Genomic DNA, 18385 nt, shown 5'->3' with positions numbered 1-18385 from the left:
TTAGCCGATTAGGAATGGAACCGATACTCGGAAGAGTTTGACATCTAAAATAATCGGACAAGCGAGAGTTATTTGAAACAATATCGGGCTCCAGCAATGAGGAGCACCCACAATGCCGTGGAGAGAGCCGAGAGTTGCTTGGAGGGGTCATTGGGACATTTTTCCTGGCGACTTAAACATTATCGGCAACTGTCAAACTAGCAACGCTCCTCAGAAGGATTGGACTGTTGTATGCTGGCATCATGGCCAGGGTTAGGGTTAAATTAATTTTCTTCTGGAAGTTCACGTGACTTAAAAATACACAAGGCCTTTTCATAAAACGAGATGCACAAGTCACATGTGACAGCAGCGCCTTGTACAATATGAACTCAACAATTGTAAACTGCCTTTTTTAAAAAAATAAAGATGGGATACACATACACGTTGGTGATCTGCAGCAAAGCAGGAAATTGTTTTACAATCTGAATATGTATTTATACTGGAGGAATCCAATGAGCTATCAAGCTATTTTTCACAGATGTTCAGTAGGGGCGGGTCAGAATGTTACAACAAACAATACAAAATTGCGAAGTATAGGAAAGGTAAAAAAAATAACAACACAAAAATAGACAAAACTAAACTTTTTTTATCTTACCAGGTAAAGCCCACTGAGCTATTAGCTTATTTTTTCAAAAGCGAAATGGCTTATCATTTAGATGGGTGTGGAGTCGAAATGTTGGCAGTTTGGTGGGTGGCAGTGGTTGGTCCACTGCACGAAGAACCCGGCCACTCAAGTTCGATACCCAGTCACGTCTTACAAAAAAAAAAGACAGTCCTGCGTGCCACCCTTCAATCTACACTAGACTGTGTCATTAACTCCACCACCGTGTCTGAGTCCCCTGGACTCACATACGGTGGGGGAGGCCTTTATCCAGGTGTGGGTATACAAAAATTATTTATATACAAAGGCAGAAATGCATTTAATTACTGCTCACCACATGATTTATGCATTTGACTCACACAACACAATTAAGGCTTCTGTACAATGAGCATATTTCTCATTCATCTCCACAGTAATTATGGTTTTGCAAAAGCGTGCCATGGTCTCATGTGATACAGAATTCCCTGAAACTTGTTTCTTTTGAGTTCCAGGAATCTGCTGGGCAGTTTCAAACTCATCATTATGACACGTGGTGTAATTTGGATGGTAATTACAATATTTTTTATAAAATTGAATGAGATATCGTAAACCCACAGTTGATAAGTTTATTTTACCTGAATGTGTCGACACTGTGGTGACTTGAGCATTGTGTGCTTGTGAAGAAACGTGAAACAATGATTTCAACCTCAATTAGTCATAATTGCTTAGCATACATACAATGTCCAAGTAAAATTGCCTCTTCACGATTATTCTTTACTGTGTATTGTGAAATAAATCCTTCAAGTTGCCGATATAAACTGTGCTAATAATGGCTTTGGAAGTTTACTAAATAGTTTTCATAGAACAAAAAACTATTTAAAAAATAAAGACATTCTTAGTCCATTGATGGATGAAAGCCTTGCCAAACCATGCCGGTCATGGTTTTTTTTTTAGCATACTTTACCACGCTGGTCAGAGTACGTTGGCAAAGGTGGAGGTGTGGAGGGTGGCACCGATTCTGACATCACTCGCTGCTGATCTTTGCCGTAACCTGGATTTAAGCCCAGTGCGCTCGCATCTTCACCACCATAATAAATGTAACATCTTCTTTTCTCTCTCAAATCCTATTAATTTCAGAGACCGTATTAAAATGACATTCACAAGATTGAGAAATGAGCAACACATCTCAAACATGTCATGAAACATTTCAAAAATCATTCTACGGCTCCTATGCACATGCGCTTTGAATGGCTCCATGATAAACAGAAATAAAGCCCCGTCAATCAAGGATTGCAGCCCTATTTGCATGAAAAGTCGTGTCTTGTAATGACAATTTCCATTGCAATTTCAGTTAATTTCGTCTTGCGGTCCTACATTTTTAGTTTTAAACAGATTTAACGTCATAGAAATCCTGTCTGTCCTTTGATGATCAGATATTGAAAGTAAAACTCAGTCATGCAGGAAGAACCCCCCCCATTAAGTGACACCGACTTGGCTTTTAAACGTTTCTGTATCAGATAATAAAAGCTTCACTCATCAAGCTCTTCTCCTTTATTGTATTCATTTCCTGTGTATATTATATTGCTGCGGTTTACACCCTATTGCTTTGAATCGCAGAGTTGGTTTGCATTTCTGTATAGAACTGTAAAGAGAATTGTAGCTGCCCTACAACCTAACAGCAGCAATAAAACCTGGAAAGTGTTCTGTAATGCCTGTGAAAATAAGCAGCCGCATTTACAGAATTGCCAGCTATGGATCCAAGGAGAAATTTAACAGCCTTAACCAGCCAAAGTTGATAACGGCTTCCATAACAACCATCAACCCCAGCAAGACCTTTGGTTATTAAGCCGATAGCAGATGAGACTGTGGGTGCTGCAAATTCACTCTCATGGTGTGAATTCAAAGACAATTACAGTGACGGAAAACACACATTTGTTCCCATGCCTTGCGCCTTACTAAAACAAACAAATACCTGTACTTAATGGCTGGAAGGCAGGGCGATAGTAAAGTGCCCTTATCGGAGCCCTTTAGCCAACAGAAGCAGAGTTATTCAGTGAAAAGCACTGGGCATCTTGAAAATGCTACTGTTACATGTACAGGTTTTCGTCGTAGTCTGTAAGGTACGCCGATGTGTACAAACCACAAAAACATCGACAGCTGTGGTGAAGGTACAGGTAACCCGACGGACATTCAGTGTCCTTCATGCATCCCAGTAAGACACTAATCATCGCCCGTGACTAAGAACAATGTGGCTTGTGATTGCACAAAAAATCTGAAACCATAGTGATAAGCTTTAACAAACAACAGATTTGGGCTTGGATAGCAACACAATGACTCACTTTAAAATGTAACCTTGGGTTTCCCTTGCTGGCGAGTTCCCGCAGAAATTACCGGGCCAACTCGATGCCACACGTATTAACAAGGATTACTAGCCGCAAGCTCACCTTACCATTCAACAAAACCCGAACACTACGAAACAATTGAAGAGGTCGTCGGTTAATGAGTGACTGCTTGTATTGATGTGGGGGGGGGGGGACAGGAGTGGTTGTGGAAATTATGTTAAATTATACATTTTACGTACGATTGTGGAGTCGGATAAGTCCCTTTGCCAGGTTACCTGGGGTCATATTAGCCGAGTTGTTGTTACATTAGCCTGGTGGTTGTGGTAGTATATCGGCTGTGATGCCAAGCTGTAAAGCCGTGATATCAGTTCCGCGTGTATGTGGTGTCAGAGATGTTGGCTATCGTATTATGCGGGTTCCATGTGCATCAGCGTATTGTTCGTGGTGGTCCAAGCGGGATTATGGTGACATACGCAGAGTGGTTGTGGTATCAATTTTAGAAAATGAAAAAGCATTTATTGAGAATAGCTTTTTGTGTTTCGTTTGTTGTCCTGCCCACCACATGCACCTCCGGTTAACACGGCTGGCTACGTACGGTACGAAAGAAGTTCAACATGCATCAGCGGGGATGTGTGTTGGTATCAGCCTCGCGATAATGAAACCAGCCACTCACTCGATACCACCGTCATGATGCGGGTAACACGAGTACCCCGTTTAGCACCACCACTCAAGCGGACACAACACAAGCACCCATCACCACACAACAGATACCCACCCACCCAAATCACTCACTCGGCTGACACCACACCAAACCCAACGCTAATCCCATCACCGAACACAATCCTGCTCGCTCACCGTGATGAGCGCTTTGGCCAGACAAATGGCCCCGCGGCATCCAAACTCGCTCTCGTCGGCCGAGCGGCAGTACGTGAGCGTCCCTCCACGCACCGCCACCCATCGTCCCTGCCAGCCCAGCAGATAGTTGGTCCACTTGCTCAGCTGCCCACACAACTCGCCCGCCTCCGCCGCGTTCTCCGCGCTCTCGGCCTCGTCGTCGTCCGACGCGTCGTGCATGGCAGCTGCGACAAGCTGCACCACCACCACCCCACCGGTGAACGATGCTGCGCAACTGCGGTGACGGCGATATTATCAAGAGCCACGGCGATTAATAATAATGACGGATGTTAGGGGAGGGTTGAGGGTGGTTGAGAGGGAGATGTGTGTGTGTGTGGGGGAGGTAAACACGATACAAGGCTCGTGCTGGAACGAACCACACTCGACGCGAATGATCCCTGACTGCTGCCGTCCGTTATATAGACCGCGTGCAGGCGACGTCACCAACACGCGCCAAGCAGTGCATCGCCGCCATCTTGCTAGAGGGAACCGTGCGGGAGGGCGGGGGGGTCGAGATTCGTTAATGTCAACGGTTGATGACGTCGCATAATGAGGTGGTGGGGGGGGAGTTGAGGACGGTGATGGTGGGCCCCGCCCCCTCTGCGGTGCCTCCCCCCACCCACCCCCCACCTCCCCTACGTAAGATGGCCGACTGTGAAACGGCGCGCGCGGTGAAATTTTGAACTGAAACGAGAAGCGGCGTCGGTGGGGCGCTCACGCGGATTCGAAATCGCCGTGAAGAGAGCTCCGCGCCGGGCCAACAAACAACACCGGCTGACGATTATCCCGACCGGTAATTGTGGCCTCACATGAGTAGGCGACGCGGTGCGGTGTGTTAGTCAACATCGCCACTGGGGAAGACAAAGGCGCGCGGGGCGGGGTTGCTAGCCACCCCCTCGTGTGCCGCGCCGGCCTTCGTAGGTGCTACTCGCTAACAGCACTTGCCCACAACAGTCTGTTAAGGCTATCCGAGGGATATTGGTACAGTGTTTTGTGTGTGTGTATATATATAAACTGTCATTGCTTTGTCAATCTACTGCCGTATGGAATGCCTCTCCGCACCGTGACCGTCTTGGGTGTTGTTTGACCATACTTCACCACGCCGGTCAATGCAGATTGGTACAAGGTTGACCCGCGTCGCGCTTGCGTTTACTTCGGCTGCCGTGTGTTTACATGTGTTGAGGGCTAAGCCGTGAGGCGACAGGGTGCCCTGGGGTTGTCAAGTTTCATTTATTAGGTACTGTATTTCTTGCCCTGTGAGCCATTCGGCTCTTGAACAAACAAAAACATGAACAAGAAAACATCTTAAAGTGACTATGTGCAAACAGAAAATCCAAGAAAAGACAGCAAAATATTGCAGAAAAAGCACCGTACACCAACACTGTGTGCAAAAATCCCAGTGGGATGCAACTCAAACAACAACAACCACAAGACAACTTAGATTCAGGCCATCAGTCTAACTGTACTACAACAAACAAACATGGCCAAACCAAAACACTTTTAGAAAATCACCAAAATAAAGCCATAAAAGCAATGAAACAGTGATCATAGGAACTGTGACCGAATTTTCACAATAAACGACATGACATGTATTACCAAACTCTGCAGCCATAGCTGGCTGCATGAGTCACTCCACAACAGCAGGAGCATCAGAGTATCATTATTTTTCAATGCACCTTTAAGATCAGCACGCTAAATCAAAACACAGATCATACTTTGCAGCGATCATCCGGACGAACACAGAACATCTTAATATGAACACAGAACATCTTAAAGCGACGACGCACAACAAACATCCTGGATAAACCAGCAAATCTTCCAGAAAAAACACACCGCTGTGTGAAAAACTCCCAGTGTGATGCCATTAAAAATGTCTCAAGACATTTTTTTCGTATGTCTGCCGAATGCCTATTGAATGTAACCGCATCTTTATCTGGGGGTTCACAGTGGTCGTGTCAGAAACACGACCAAGAACCGAGCCAGAACTACTGGGATTGTGAGTGGATCACTCAAGAGGTTTAATAATGACTGTGACGAACGCGCAATTATCACCGCTCAGGTCCAAGGTTCAAACCACGTTATATGTTTTATTTGACCAGTTTAAGGTCCACTCAGCTATGTGGTTCTTTTTCAGAAGCGACCTGGCCACAAATGATAAGCGCAACAAAGTGGCTCGGAATGTGGAAATGTATAGCAGCCAAATATAATCTTGATTTGAAGCTTTAGTGACTGCAGGAATCCATACTCTGGTTATTTCGGTAAAGTCACGTAGGTATTTATTAATCTCAGGTGAGGGGACCCCCCTTCAGGCTGGAGACGAGATGGAGGCAGCAAGGGGAGCCGTGGCTGCCCCCGGGCTTGTGTCTTGCATGGCCCTCAACGACAACAAGGCCGGAATGGAGGGGCTGGATAAGGAGCGCATTAACAAAGTCATCCTTGACATCTCCAAGGTGTGTCGCGTCGTCCAATCATGGGCAATTGCACTGCCCAACAGACCTTTGGGGTGGCTGTGTTTGATTAATCAACGTGTAAATGTGTGACCATTTTATCTATCCATTTCTTGATGAAGGCCTCCGCTATGCGAGTCGTGGGGATTATGTGACTATACTTCACCATGCTGGTCAGTGCCCGTTGGTAAAGGCGGGGAGTGTAGATGGACAATGGTATAGTACAAAAATGGGTTTGTTGCACTCATATCTGCTGTCCACCACATAGCTCTGCAACCACCTATAACTACTGTTGTGCATGGTGGTTTCCCATCGAAGCACTCTCCAGGCTCAAAACTTACTTAGCTTTTGACATCTGACAAGATTAAGCACTTTCCAGTTCATTTGGTCATTGGCTAATGGACATATGCATGAATGATGAGATGTATTTATCCTGGTAAACTTCACAATCTGCATGAGGATGTTTGTCCAGCTCTTTAATAACGGCTATTTTGTGGTCCGAAAGGAAACGGGATTACCCAGATAAACCTGCTACTTGTATTACGGGATAATACTTAAAGGTCTGCACTATCAGGTCAGGAAGCCACTTGCTGTCCTGCCATCTCAAGGCCATTTTCAGCCCAGAAAATTTGGAATATTTTGGTTAACAAATCTGCACGATCCACCACCCCTTACCTCCAAAGTGTTGAATTACAGATGACCACCTCCAATTGCTGACTTAATAAACTTTGGTGTTCATTAAATGTATGGCAAGCTTGGAATGTATTCCTAATGTCAGTTCAACAATATGACAAGCAGCTGCCACCGAGTTAACACCACATTTTTTGAGTCATACTAATAATTGTATTGCAGGGGTCTCGTTTTTATGAGAATGAGCTGAAGAAGGAGCAGCAGGTGAACCAGAAGATCGAGAAAATGTTGCAGCAGAAAGGTCAGCTTACCGATCAGCAGATCCGACAAGCTGAGCTGCAGGTTTGTGTGTAGGCTGTACTCATCAAAGTCTGTATAAATCCACAATTGTTCTAATACATTATTATGCTCAAGATATATATTTTATAGTCCATTTGTCAATCCATACTTTACCGTGCTGCTCAGTTTTAGTTGGTGAAGGTAATTCCCAGGACCGATTAAGACGACTCGCTACTAACGGTAGCCACGGAAAGGAATAAAACTCAGGCCCCGAGGTTTAAGACCAAATATGCTAATAGCTGCACCACCATTCCAAAATCAATTATGATTCATCCATGTTTACGCTAATGTGCTGATGTAACCTTTAGACTGGTATAATGAAAAGGACAAACATGAGACGAAACATGAAAATGAGATGTTAAAAACAAACAAAAAAGATTATATATTTTTAAATTGTGACAGCCCCTCCCCCCCAAATGAACACTTAATCGAATCGTGGGGAGAGAGCAAATCCTTACATGACTGCTAAGCATGCATGTATGTTTAACTTGTTTCGCACCGCACGTATCCAACCGTGCTCATCAGGAGATGTGGGGAGGTAGCTGCGAATCGCTTTCACCCAATATTGCAACACTCATCAGATGGACAGTCTGGTGGAGCGTCTGGAAGAATCCCGCGACCTCAGCCGCACCATCGTGCACGTGGACATGGACATGTTCTATGCCGCCGTGGAGATGAGGGACTTCCCAGAGCTCAAGGACAAGCCCATGGCCGTCGGCTCCATGAGCATGCTTGTGAGAGCTCTCCACGCACTCTCACTTGCTCGGATTGTTATAAATGATGTAGTAGTAATAATAATGATACTTTCATTTATATTGCGCCCGTAACGTAAATAAATGTCTCGGAGTGCATTGTGGCCGAGGGGACACTGAGGGACAAGGTGACTCAGGACTGGCCTGCACGTGGGCATTGGTCTGCCTGTACGCGGTAATGATTACCACGTGTAATCCCAAAAGAATAATTTGCGATTTGATGACACGGATGCATGATATAAAGTCCGCAACATTTTTATCGTCCATTTTGCAAAATATATCAGATTATCGTTCATTTTATTTTATGTTCCATATCCTCACAATATGCTGTTAGAAAGCAAATAGCAATAAATACACATTAAATTAATGCTTTTAAAACTTTTCCCAACTTAATGATGGCAAGATAATACAATAGAAATGTGAAAAACAATTACAAACTTATGAGAAACTGATATGGCGAAAACATCTCGCCACCGCTGCAACCCACTATTGTATCGTATCATGAAAATGTCGTGACAACCCCTATCATTTACTTACCCAGGAGAGAATGCACTGACATTCACGGTTACATGCACGTATGTAAGTTGAACTTCTTTTGCACCGTGCATAGCCAACCGTGCTAATCGGAGGTGCGGAGGCGAAGGACAACAAACTAAACACAAAATCAGTTCTAAAGAAATGAGTTTTCAATCGGGGAGATGAGACTGTGGAGGGTAATCAGGTATGTATGTTGAACTTCTTTCGCACCGTACGTCGCCAACCGTGCTAATCACGTGGAAATAACGTTGATGCACAATAAGGGTGCCTAGTGGGTGGAGGATTCCCAAGTGGATGGCAGGTGCCTCCTGGTCTGCGCTTGTAAATTATGTCACAGACTCTCTGGAGACTCCTTGTCAAGTCGATACACCAATTGTACTCACTCTGCCTACATACACGATAAGCAACACTCAGCTCCAGCAGAAAATCCAATAATTTGCAGAGTTTGCACCGAACAAGTGGTCTTTGGACACTTCTGATCGCAACAACCAATGTATCTCAGTGCTGTATTATGAACAACGCACAAGGCTTTGCACGTCTCTCGCAAATCCTTTCCCCTCGCAACGAGATGCTGCTCGCTATAATCCCACAGGTGCTTTGAGCATGTAATTGTCTTCCTTAAGGTCTGGAAGGATTAATGACTCTGTGATAGTGTGCCTCTCCCTGCTCACATGTTGCACTGTAGGTCATGTGATTTGTAATCTTACTTTAGGCATTGGTTTTCTTTCCTGTAGGAGTTGTTCTTTCACCCCTGCAAATATATACAGTGCATGACCTCCGATTAGGACGGGTGGCTACGTATGGTGCGAAAGACGTTAAGCATACATGCATACAATTGTGAAGTGATAAATCACTGACACTTTTAATGTTTTCCAGTATTCTGTCCTTGAAACCTGCTAATAAATCGTTAAATAAGTAAAGCCTGAGGTCAGTCCACTGCTATATGAAGGTCTCCCCACTCCATGTCATGAGGTTTGTTTGACCATTCTTCTTTCTTGTCGGTGTGGGATGGTGAAGGGGGTGGTGGTTCAGAATTGGTTTAGGTATCACTCACCACTGATGTCAACCGTAGCCAGGAATTTAGCTCAGGTTGGCAGGTTTGTGACGCAGTGCACTAATCACTCGGCAAATGTAAAAGAAAATGTATCTTGTTTGCATATATTTGTGTAGATGCTGTAATTGCATTTTTGCAATCTTTTTTAAGCACCAGGAATTACGCGGCATGCCGGCTGAACGCGTGATGGATATTTTCTGTGGGCCTTCGCCTGCACGTTTTGGTGCCTCAACCATGTAGTCCACCTGCTTAACTTGGCCACCTGCTTGAATTGTGGGTGATTTGTAAGCAAGTGGCGTGTGTGTGTGTTCCACGCTTGCAGTCAACGTCCAACTACCACGCCCGCAGGTTTGGCGTGCGCGCCGCCATGCCTGGCTTCATCGCCAAGAAGCTGTGTCCTGATCTTGTCATCTGCCCACTGAATTTCAACAAATACTCCGCTGTGAGCAAGCAGGTGAGCTGTATTACTCCTTTGTGTAGTTACGGCTAAGTTAACAAATGGGTCATGCAGAATGAGGAGATATTTACATAGCAAAGGCAATTCATTAATTATATAACCAGGTAAAGGCACAAAGCATTCAAAATGTTTTTTTTTTTACATAGAGTTTAAACATTGCCTGAACATCGAGAACATAGGTACAGTTGTGAAATTGAAATTGTGTAAACTATTTATTAACAATATCAAATCGATAGGAAAAAATAGACTTGAATAAAATGAGCAATAAAAAATGGCAGTCATTCAAAGTATAACTCAAGACACTTATTCATATAATGTAAATTAGAAATATAACCCTTATTGATTGGTAACCAACAGGTCCGAGAAGTCCTTGCCGATTATGACCCAAACTTTCTACCAATGAGCCTGGACGAGGCTTACCTGGACATCACGGCTCACCTGACGGAGCGACAAGCCTGGCCCGAAAGCCGCCGCACCTTCGCCGCTCACGAGGGATTGTGCCAAGGGAGGGACTGCAACAGGTGCAGGGTTGCTCAGACCAGCTCAGCGGTGCACAACGCCCGTGACAAAAACTCATTGAGGGTGCTCGGAAACGGTGACACGGCGGAAAGCACGTGTGACCCAAATGTATCACCAGCTGGAGGCTTTACGACCGATAAACAAACAGATGAAGCAAACGATGGTGCATCCTTCCAGAGTTACTCACCAGAACTGTTCGACAGCACCCCGCCGCAGGTCGGTGGAAGTGAAAATGCCGCGTCGGGGTTTGGCGCCAGCGCGAGCCGTAACGGAGCGCCTGAGCGCTTGTCGACGGCAGTGGTGTTTGGGCTGAGTGTCGAGGAGGCCGTCGGGGAAATGCGATTCCGCATCGAGCAGAAAACGGGTCTCACAGCCAGCGCCGGTGAGTCAATGCATCTAGAGTTAGACTCCAGGAGGGTCTGTCGTTTGTGGCCAGCTTGCTTCTGAAAAAGTTATGTAGCTCATTGGGCCTTAGCTGGTAAAATAAAACAGCTTGGTTTAGTTTAAAAGATCAATCAACCTAGGTCACTGAAACGACAAAAGAAAAACAAATCCCAGTTATGGTATGTCACCAGTGCCACTTGCTGTTGGGTCGTCCCCTCGTTTCACGTTCCTCACCTCTCGAGAGGGTGTTTTGGCCAACTCTTCTACGCTGGCCAGACGTCTTGTGAATCCACTGCTGGATGAAGGCCTGTCCGTTCTACGTCGGGTTTGGGTGTTGTTTGACCGTACGTCACCACGCTGGTCAGTGCCGGGTTGGTGAAGTTTGGGGTGACCGAGCACCAATTCACCGATCTTAGCCGTGGCAGGGAAACAAACTCAGGTCGCCGAATTTGCAGAGCAGTGTATCAATCACTTTAGTGTTGCCAATCAACTTGTGGGTGTGCGTTGGCAATGTTTGGGTTTGTGTTTGCAGGCATCGCCCCCAACATGCTGCTGGCGAAGGTTGGCAGCGACATGAATAAACCCAACGGGCAGTACCGCTTGGAGCCCACGAGGGATGCCATCCGCAATTTTGTGGATGAGCTGCCGATACGCAAGGTGCCCACGATGCTTGCGTCTTCTCTGTGTGCAACGGTGGCGAGATGTTAACTATCTTGCCTGGTATTCAGGAGGTTGTGGGTTCGATGCCAACCCTGACGTTGGTATATTTGGAGTTTGTTCTCCCCGTAGTTGCTGGATTTTTATCCGGGTCCTCCAGTTTTTCCCTCCACATTTAGAAACATGCGTTTTGAGTATTTGTCTGCTATCAATTTCCACGTGATAAGCCGCTTCATTGAGCTATCATTTGTGGCCAGGTTGCTTCTGAGCCTTACCTAGTAAAATAAAAAATAGTTTCAGTTGAATTGTCTGCCATCTTACATGCATGCACATGCTTATTTTGCCTTTGTAACATATCAGTGTAGTGATTTAGATCCGAATGATTGAATGCTACACACTTATGACCAAATCACCAAATAATTACACTTGTGTAAGTGTAGGAAAAGCTCACTCAAGAGTCTCTTTCAAGAGGGTCGTACTAAGTTATCGCAGTAAGTGACAACGATTGTGACGTTTCCCAGTTAAGTAATTCTCCAGTAATCTCAAAATATTGAACCATAACACTGCCACGCAATGGCCTACTCTTCATAGGTACTCGTTAACAGTCCTGTCCCCTTTAGTCTGTATGGTTATACGGGGATCTTTAATCTGTTGTATGTGTACTGAAATGCCCACTCATGCCGGTAGGTGAGCGGCATCGGGAAAGTGACGGAGAAGATGCTGAATGCGCTGGACGTGTTCACGTGCGCCCACCTGCATCGACAGAGAGCTCTGGTGGCGCTGCTCTTCTCCGAGGGGTCTTGCCAGCACTTCCTGCGCATCTCCATGGGCTTGGGCTCCACTCACGTTGACAGGTGCCTTCGTTCAAGCAACGAGCAGCGCAGCAACACGGGATATTTAGGGCACCACGGTTGCGAGATCTTAACTACCTTGTCTGGTACGCAGTAGGTCGTAGGTTCACATGTTCTCCCTGTGGTCATGTGTATTTTTCGCCGGGTCCTCCGGTTTTTCCCTTCACATTTATAAACGTGCATTTAGAGTATTTGGCTGCTATACATTTCCACGTGATAAGCCACTTCGTAGAGCTATAATTTATGGCCCCGTTGCTTCGGAGAAATAGCTGTATATCTCATTGAGCCTTACCTGGTATGATAAAAAAAATAGTTTAGGAGAATTTCTTAGATCGCAGGGGATCATGACTAGAGATATCGGGTCAGTGTGTAATACGGGTAATTATTTGGTTGGCGAGCGGTGAAAGTTTATTGCATTTTGCGAATACTGTATAATAGTGGCAGTTCAGAATATATGGCTACTTCATGTATACAATTGTTTATTTTTTTAGCACTTTCCACCTAAGGTTCAGTGTTCATTCATTTGCTTTGCCCATCTGTTTTTTGGTCTGTGTGAGTGGGTCATGATAACTGTCATAAAGTAGATTCCAATATAAATTAAATATAAAGGCGATGACACCACTTGCTTTGCCATGATGTCATTGCAGGGTGATGTCATATCGTTGTGCAGCTCTGAAAGTAACATTTTCACTAAATTTAATATTTCCGAGAGGACAAACACACACTTTGGAAATCTTTACACAATCCAAGCGTATGCATATGATATTTCTTGATTATTTTCCTCTATTATATTCCATTTGTGTTATCAGCATCATGTGATGACGTGATTTACATTTGGAACTCTAGCTCAAAGCAGTGTGACTACCTTGTGTCACAGAATAGCCCTGGAAGATGGCGCCATAGAGCTCCCGCTGTTGCTGTCCCTTAGATAGGCCTCATCGTCCACACGAGGAGCACACACACAGGCGGCTTTAGCCATTACATCTGATTGTCGGTGCTGAACTTGGAAAAAAATGCTCAAAATGCAATATTCACACTTAAGTTTGTATCCAGTATTTCAACTAAAGGTTGGGGTCTCACCGCCTCTGTAATTAGTTCTTTCTGTGCGTTTATTCCAAAGGGACGGGGAACGAAAGAGCATGAGCACGGAGAGGTGAGTCTGCACCATTGGGTTGTTAGAGGGATACTCTTAGTTTTTTCGGTAAAGTCACGTAGGTAAAAAATGAAATTAAAATTTATAAAAAATAAAATAATAATAAATCACGACGTTTTGGAGGCAACATAAGTCTCCGTCATCAGGTGGGACCGTCACAGCCACATTTGCTGTATCAAGTGGGTGAAATTCCTCGCCGTAGAGGGTATTAATTCTAGATTTGAAGCTTTCGTGACTGCAAGGATTCATACTCTTAGTTTTTTCGGTAAAAAAAGCCTCAAATCTAGAATTGTTAGAGAGACTTCGTTGAAGCTGTCCGCGGTTGGTAGCCATTCTCGTCGACTCTTTGTGTATCCTCCAGGACATTCAGTGAGATCAACAAGCAAGAGGAGCTGTACAGCTTGTGCTGGGAGCTGTGTGGAGACCTGGCCAATGACCTCAGCAAGGAGGGACTAATGGTATCCGCACTCATACCCAAAGTCTTTAATGCCATCGTCTGACAGAGATGTTCGCTTACGGATATATCTGTCGGTAGTATAGGAAATGGTTTACACCACGTACATGTCTCTTTTTACGCGTATGGCATGCACTTATAAACTGTACATATGCAGCCCGTTTGTCAATCCACTGCTGGATGAGGGCCTCCCTACACCATGCGGGCAATAGGAGTTATTTGGCCATACTTGACGCTCATCAGTGTGGTTTGGCAAACGCCGAGAGCGTAGACGTTGGAGTACCTGGCGTCAAGTATAATTACAAACACAGCAGCATTGTCAATTATATTGTGCTTGCAATTTATTATGAATGGAAATTACTATGGTAATTCACCTCAGGTGCATGCTATTTAGGCTTTAGGTTTCAAGGTTATGCAATATTTAGACTTTACACTTCACTTTTATTCAACGGGCACGATGTTGGCCTCACTAACTCCTCGTGTGCCTTGAGGGCCTCATTTAGGTGCTCCCAGCCCCTCTACAGCTTGTAAGGCTTAATTGGGGGAATCTGTTTATTTTTATACTTGTTGGACAGGGGCGCACAGTGACTGTGAAGACAAAGAGCGTGAGTTTTAAGGTGAAGACCAGAGCGATGTCGCTGCCCGGGCCCGTGGCCTCAAGAGAAGAGATTTACGCGGCCGCTAAGGAGCTACTCAAGACAGAAATGGACAACATCTCTCCCCAGCCGCTCCGACTGCGGCTCATGGGTACGAAACAATTTCCCACGACCGACAGCATTTAAAAGCTTCGCAATATTCAATCATTGTGGCTAAACAAAACGTGGTGACATTTATGTGTTGTGTACTATGCTTTTTGTAAGTTCAGTCCATGTAATGTTTCAGCAAGCAGTGCATTGTAAAGAACATAAGTGCATAATGGCTGTTCCTCAGTGACTTATCAGGAGGGGGCAGACTAATACCCATTTGCTGGCCATTGCTCTATTCACCTTGTGCCACACAGGGGCAGCTGCCACTGGGGGGATCCCCTGCCACGTTGACTCGATGTTAGCGCATGGGAGGCGCGGTATAAATATGAAGTTGCGATGATGATGATGATGATTTGCGTTCCATCCTCCCCGGCTACACTTTGTTTTACCACGTGCGTGCACACGTGTGCAGGGGTGAGGCTGTCCGGGTTCGTCGACCGGACGGAGCAGAAGCAGAAGCAGCGATCGATCAGCACGTTCGTACAGAGCACGCGCAGCAGCAGCAGCAGCAGCAGGGAGGTCGCCTCGCCGCACATCGACGTCTTGCCGCATGGCTCGACATTCGGCGAGCCCTCGGTATGGGCCCAGCCGTACTAATCAAGTGCCACTTATGTGTTTTTATTCCCATTTCCATGAATGTGTAAATATCGCAAACATTTTTGTTTTCATTTCATTTTAGACTCATCCACTTAGTGAACAAAGTGCACTGGGTTCTGCTACTGGGGCTGTTCTGCCCAGCCACGAGGAGAAGAGCGGACGCCCAGAAGTTCGCATCAAGTCCTTCTTCCAGCGGGTTCAGGCTGAGCGACAGAGCCAGCTCGCCAGGCAGCCGTCACCCATCGCACCTGGCCCCACATTGGAGCCCGCTGGGCGGTGTGCCAGGGCCACCCGACAGACCTCGCCCGTCTCGACAGCAGACCGCAGCGTCGATGGCCGTGGCGGTGATGGCCGCCCGACCCGGCGCGGCAAGGGCGCTGTCCCGGTGTACACGTGCCCGGTGTGCGACACGCGCCAGGACAGCAGAAGCCTGTCCGAGTTTAACGAGCACATCGACGAGTGCCTCGGTAAAACCGAAAACTCGGGTGTTGCTCTCATGGGCGGTTCCAGCGGCGGCGCGGAGTGGGGACACGGGCTTGGAGGGAAGGATCGCCCGACTCGAAATGTGTCGCCGGCCCAAGATGATGGCGGCGAGCTGCGGCAAAGAGCGTGCGCCGCCGCCTCCGGTGCCGAGCAGAACTTGCACAGAGGTGCAGAGCGACGTGCAAAACAAACGACGTGCAAAACAAATCGACCTCCGTGCCATTCGGAAGAAAGCGGGCAGACGTGTGCCGCTAGAGATGCTGTCGACCCCAAGGAATCTGAGAGCAAGCGAATCCAATCGCGGGATTTCAACAATGCCGCCGTCCAGCTGGCAGACGCTCTCGGAGAATGTGCGGTTCCCCGCCATCGGCAGGGTGTAGGTGGACCGCTGGCGGAGCGCGCCATAGACCGTGACGCAGCCTGCGCTCCAAGCGAGACGATAAGAGTGCCTGCCACGGCCGGCGCTCCCACCTGCCCGATCTGTCTCCGCCCCCAAGGCTCGTCCGACCTCGTGGCTTTCAACAGCCACGTGGACGTCTGCCTCAACAAGAGAGTCATTGAGGAGCTCGTGGGCCACGGGCGAGGTGTGTCGCGCGCCTCTGGTGAGCGATGTACATCGCTGCGTTAACAGTAGAGAGGCGTCTTCATTGCCAGTGTTGCTCCAACGTGTATGAAATGGTGACTTGTGCAATGTCTATTCCAGGGTCAGCAGAGGCAGGGAAGCAGCCTAGCATTTCCAACGGAGGGCTGAAAAGGTAATACTGATTTAATTGTTGTGAACTCACCAACATACACCTGTCCGATAATGTATATTCGGTGAAGACGTGTAAGCATATGGCCAAATCACCTACATTGCACCCGATCCCACCAGACCTCGGAAGCTAAGCAGGTTTGAGCCTGGATAGTGATTGGATGTGTGATCAGTAAATCAGTAAAATCCATTATTGGACTGTAACTATGCTCCCCACTTGCATGAACCCCCACTGACCAACGTGGAGAAGTGTGGTCAAATAATCTCCACAACCTACACGGCGTTGGAGGCCCTCATCCACCAGTGGATTGACATACGTAGAGGCATGTACACGCTCAACTCGTAATGCCTGAAGATGCGATGGGGTTTGTGAAGTGTGACATGAATGCACAAAACCACAGAGCACCCTTGTGTGTCTGTGTTAACCACGCAAGCATTTCAACACTAAGTGCGCGTTGGTCGTTTGATATTCCTGTTTGCCCGTCTGGCCCAGGTCGCACCTCGGCTCCAAGAAGTCTTCAGCGAAACGGACGAAGCACTCTCCATCAAAACCTGGCATCGAGCGTTTTTTTCAAACGAGCTGAAAGAAAGGCTATCGGCGGAAGGAGTTCTCAAGTTGATCTTGCTTTTATCATAACGGCGGTGGCGATGATGATTATATTGATAAAAGGGAAATTTATGTCAGCTGTGACAACAACGTCCATGAGGATATAAGCACTTTTTCACCAACATCCTAACGTGTACTCGCTCTTTTAAATTGCCGGTTATGTTATTCAACACCAATGCACACTTTACGTCCTCCGAAAAGGATTTAATTTACTGTAAGTGATGACGTTTGCAGTGTTTCGGTAGTAGATTTTTACGTTAATATTTTAAGTATCCTAATCGTTTTAGCATTCATAGTAATTCGTTACTTCTGTACGGTGAGCAGTTATTGCTTCAGGTTTGGTTCCTATGGTCGTAGCGTCGATGACCCTGGCTGTCTATAAACGAATCATCTTGGCCGACGTTCTCACATTGTGCGTATTTTATATTAACCAGATTCGTGTTATCGGTCCTCTCACAACGTCTTGGACCTGCAATATGTTTATCCTCGGCGGTATAATTACGCACTGCACAGTATTTAAAAAATATATGATGTTACGTTGATAAATTAAACACATTTATGGTTACTATGAAATTATTTTATGCGCATCGGTGACAAATTTGACATCTTCATGAAAGTTATTTATTGTTGATGCAATAAAGACAATTATACATTTAGTTTTGGTGATATGTGCCTAACGCCTGACACTCTGTACACTGTGTGTAACACCGGGTTGGCTACGTGGATCCGAGTCACATCACAAATAATTATTATACATCTTAATTTGAAGCTTTCGTGACTGCAGGAATCCATACTGTTTGGTTTTTTCGGTAAAGTCACGTAGGTAGAAAATAAAATTTGATTTTATTATTATCCAATGGAATTTCTGCACATGCTGTTCACACCATATGGAATGCCATCTCATAAAAATTGGTTTTGAACAAAAGGAACCATTGTAATGCCGATTCTAAATCTCAACCCCAAAAAAGAATTGTGCGATGGCACGCGTCTGGTGATTCGTGAAATGCACCGTAATTTTGTTTTAGCTGAAATAATTTCAACATCCAATCGTGGAGATGGTCTTCATTCTCAGAATTGATCTGGCACCGTCTGATTTGAATTTACCATTCATT

General features: G+C 46.0%; 2 protein-coding genes across 5 annotated transcripts in view; one reads left to right on the top strand and one right to left on the bottom strand.

Annotated features, from left to right (window-relative positions):
* Nucleotides 1-4260, bottom strand: part of CERT1 (ceramide transporter 1) — a 30288-nt gene extending 26028 nt beyond the window's left edge. The window contains exon 1 of the mRNA XM_078874414.1: nt 3817-4260. Within this exon, the coding sequence (XP_078730540.1) occupies nt 3817-4035 (219 nt within the window). The 5' untranslated portion in view covers nt 4036-4260. The remainder of the gene's footprint in view (nt 1-3816) is intronic.
* A 239-nt stretch (nt 4261-4499) lies between these two features.
* Nucleotides 4500-18054, top strand: POLK (DNA polymerase kappa). Of its 4 annotated transcripts, none has more exons than XM_078874411.1 (15): nt 4500-4648; nt 6165-6305; nt 7155-7274; nt 7853-8005; nt 9937-10068; nt 10429-10972; nt 11507-11631; nt 12319-12485; nt 13603-13635; nt 13997-14093; nt 14665-14836; nt 15248-15411; nt 15515-16517; nt 16619-16670; nt 17160-18054. In XM_078874411.1, the coding sequence occupies exons 2-15, from the start codon at nt 6177-6179 to the stop codon at nt 17248-17250; spliced, it is 2982 nt and encodes a 993-aa protein (XP_078730537.1). In that variant the 5' UTR covers nt 4500-4648; nt 6165-6176; the 3' UTR covers nt 17251-18054. The 4 variants fall into 4 exon arrangements, with proteins under 4 accessions (XP_078730537.1, XP_078730538.1, XP_078730536.1 ...); XM_078874412.1 differs by having other exon boundaries at nt 6145-6305; nt 15515-16499; XM_078874410.1 differs by having other exon boundaries at nt 6145-6305.
* Nucleotides 18055-18385: the final 331 nt, after the last annotated feature.

This window comes from Lampetra fluviatilis, chromosome 39 (genome assembly GCF_964198595.1).
Source record: "Lampetra fluviatilis chromosome 39, kcLamFluv1.1, whole genome shotgun sequence".
Taxonomy (NCBI): domain Eukaryota; kingdom Metazoa; phylum Chordata; class Hyperoartia; order Petromyzontiformes; family Petromyzontidae; genus Lampetra; species Lampetra fluviatilis.
This window is presented reverse-complemented; position numbering and strand designations above follow the sequence as displayed.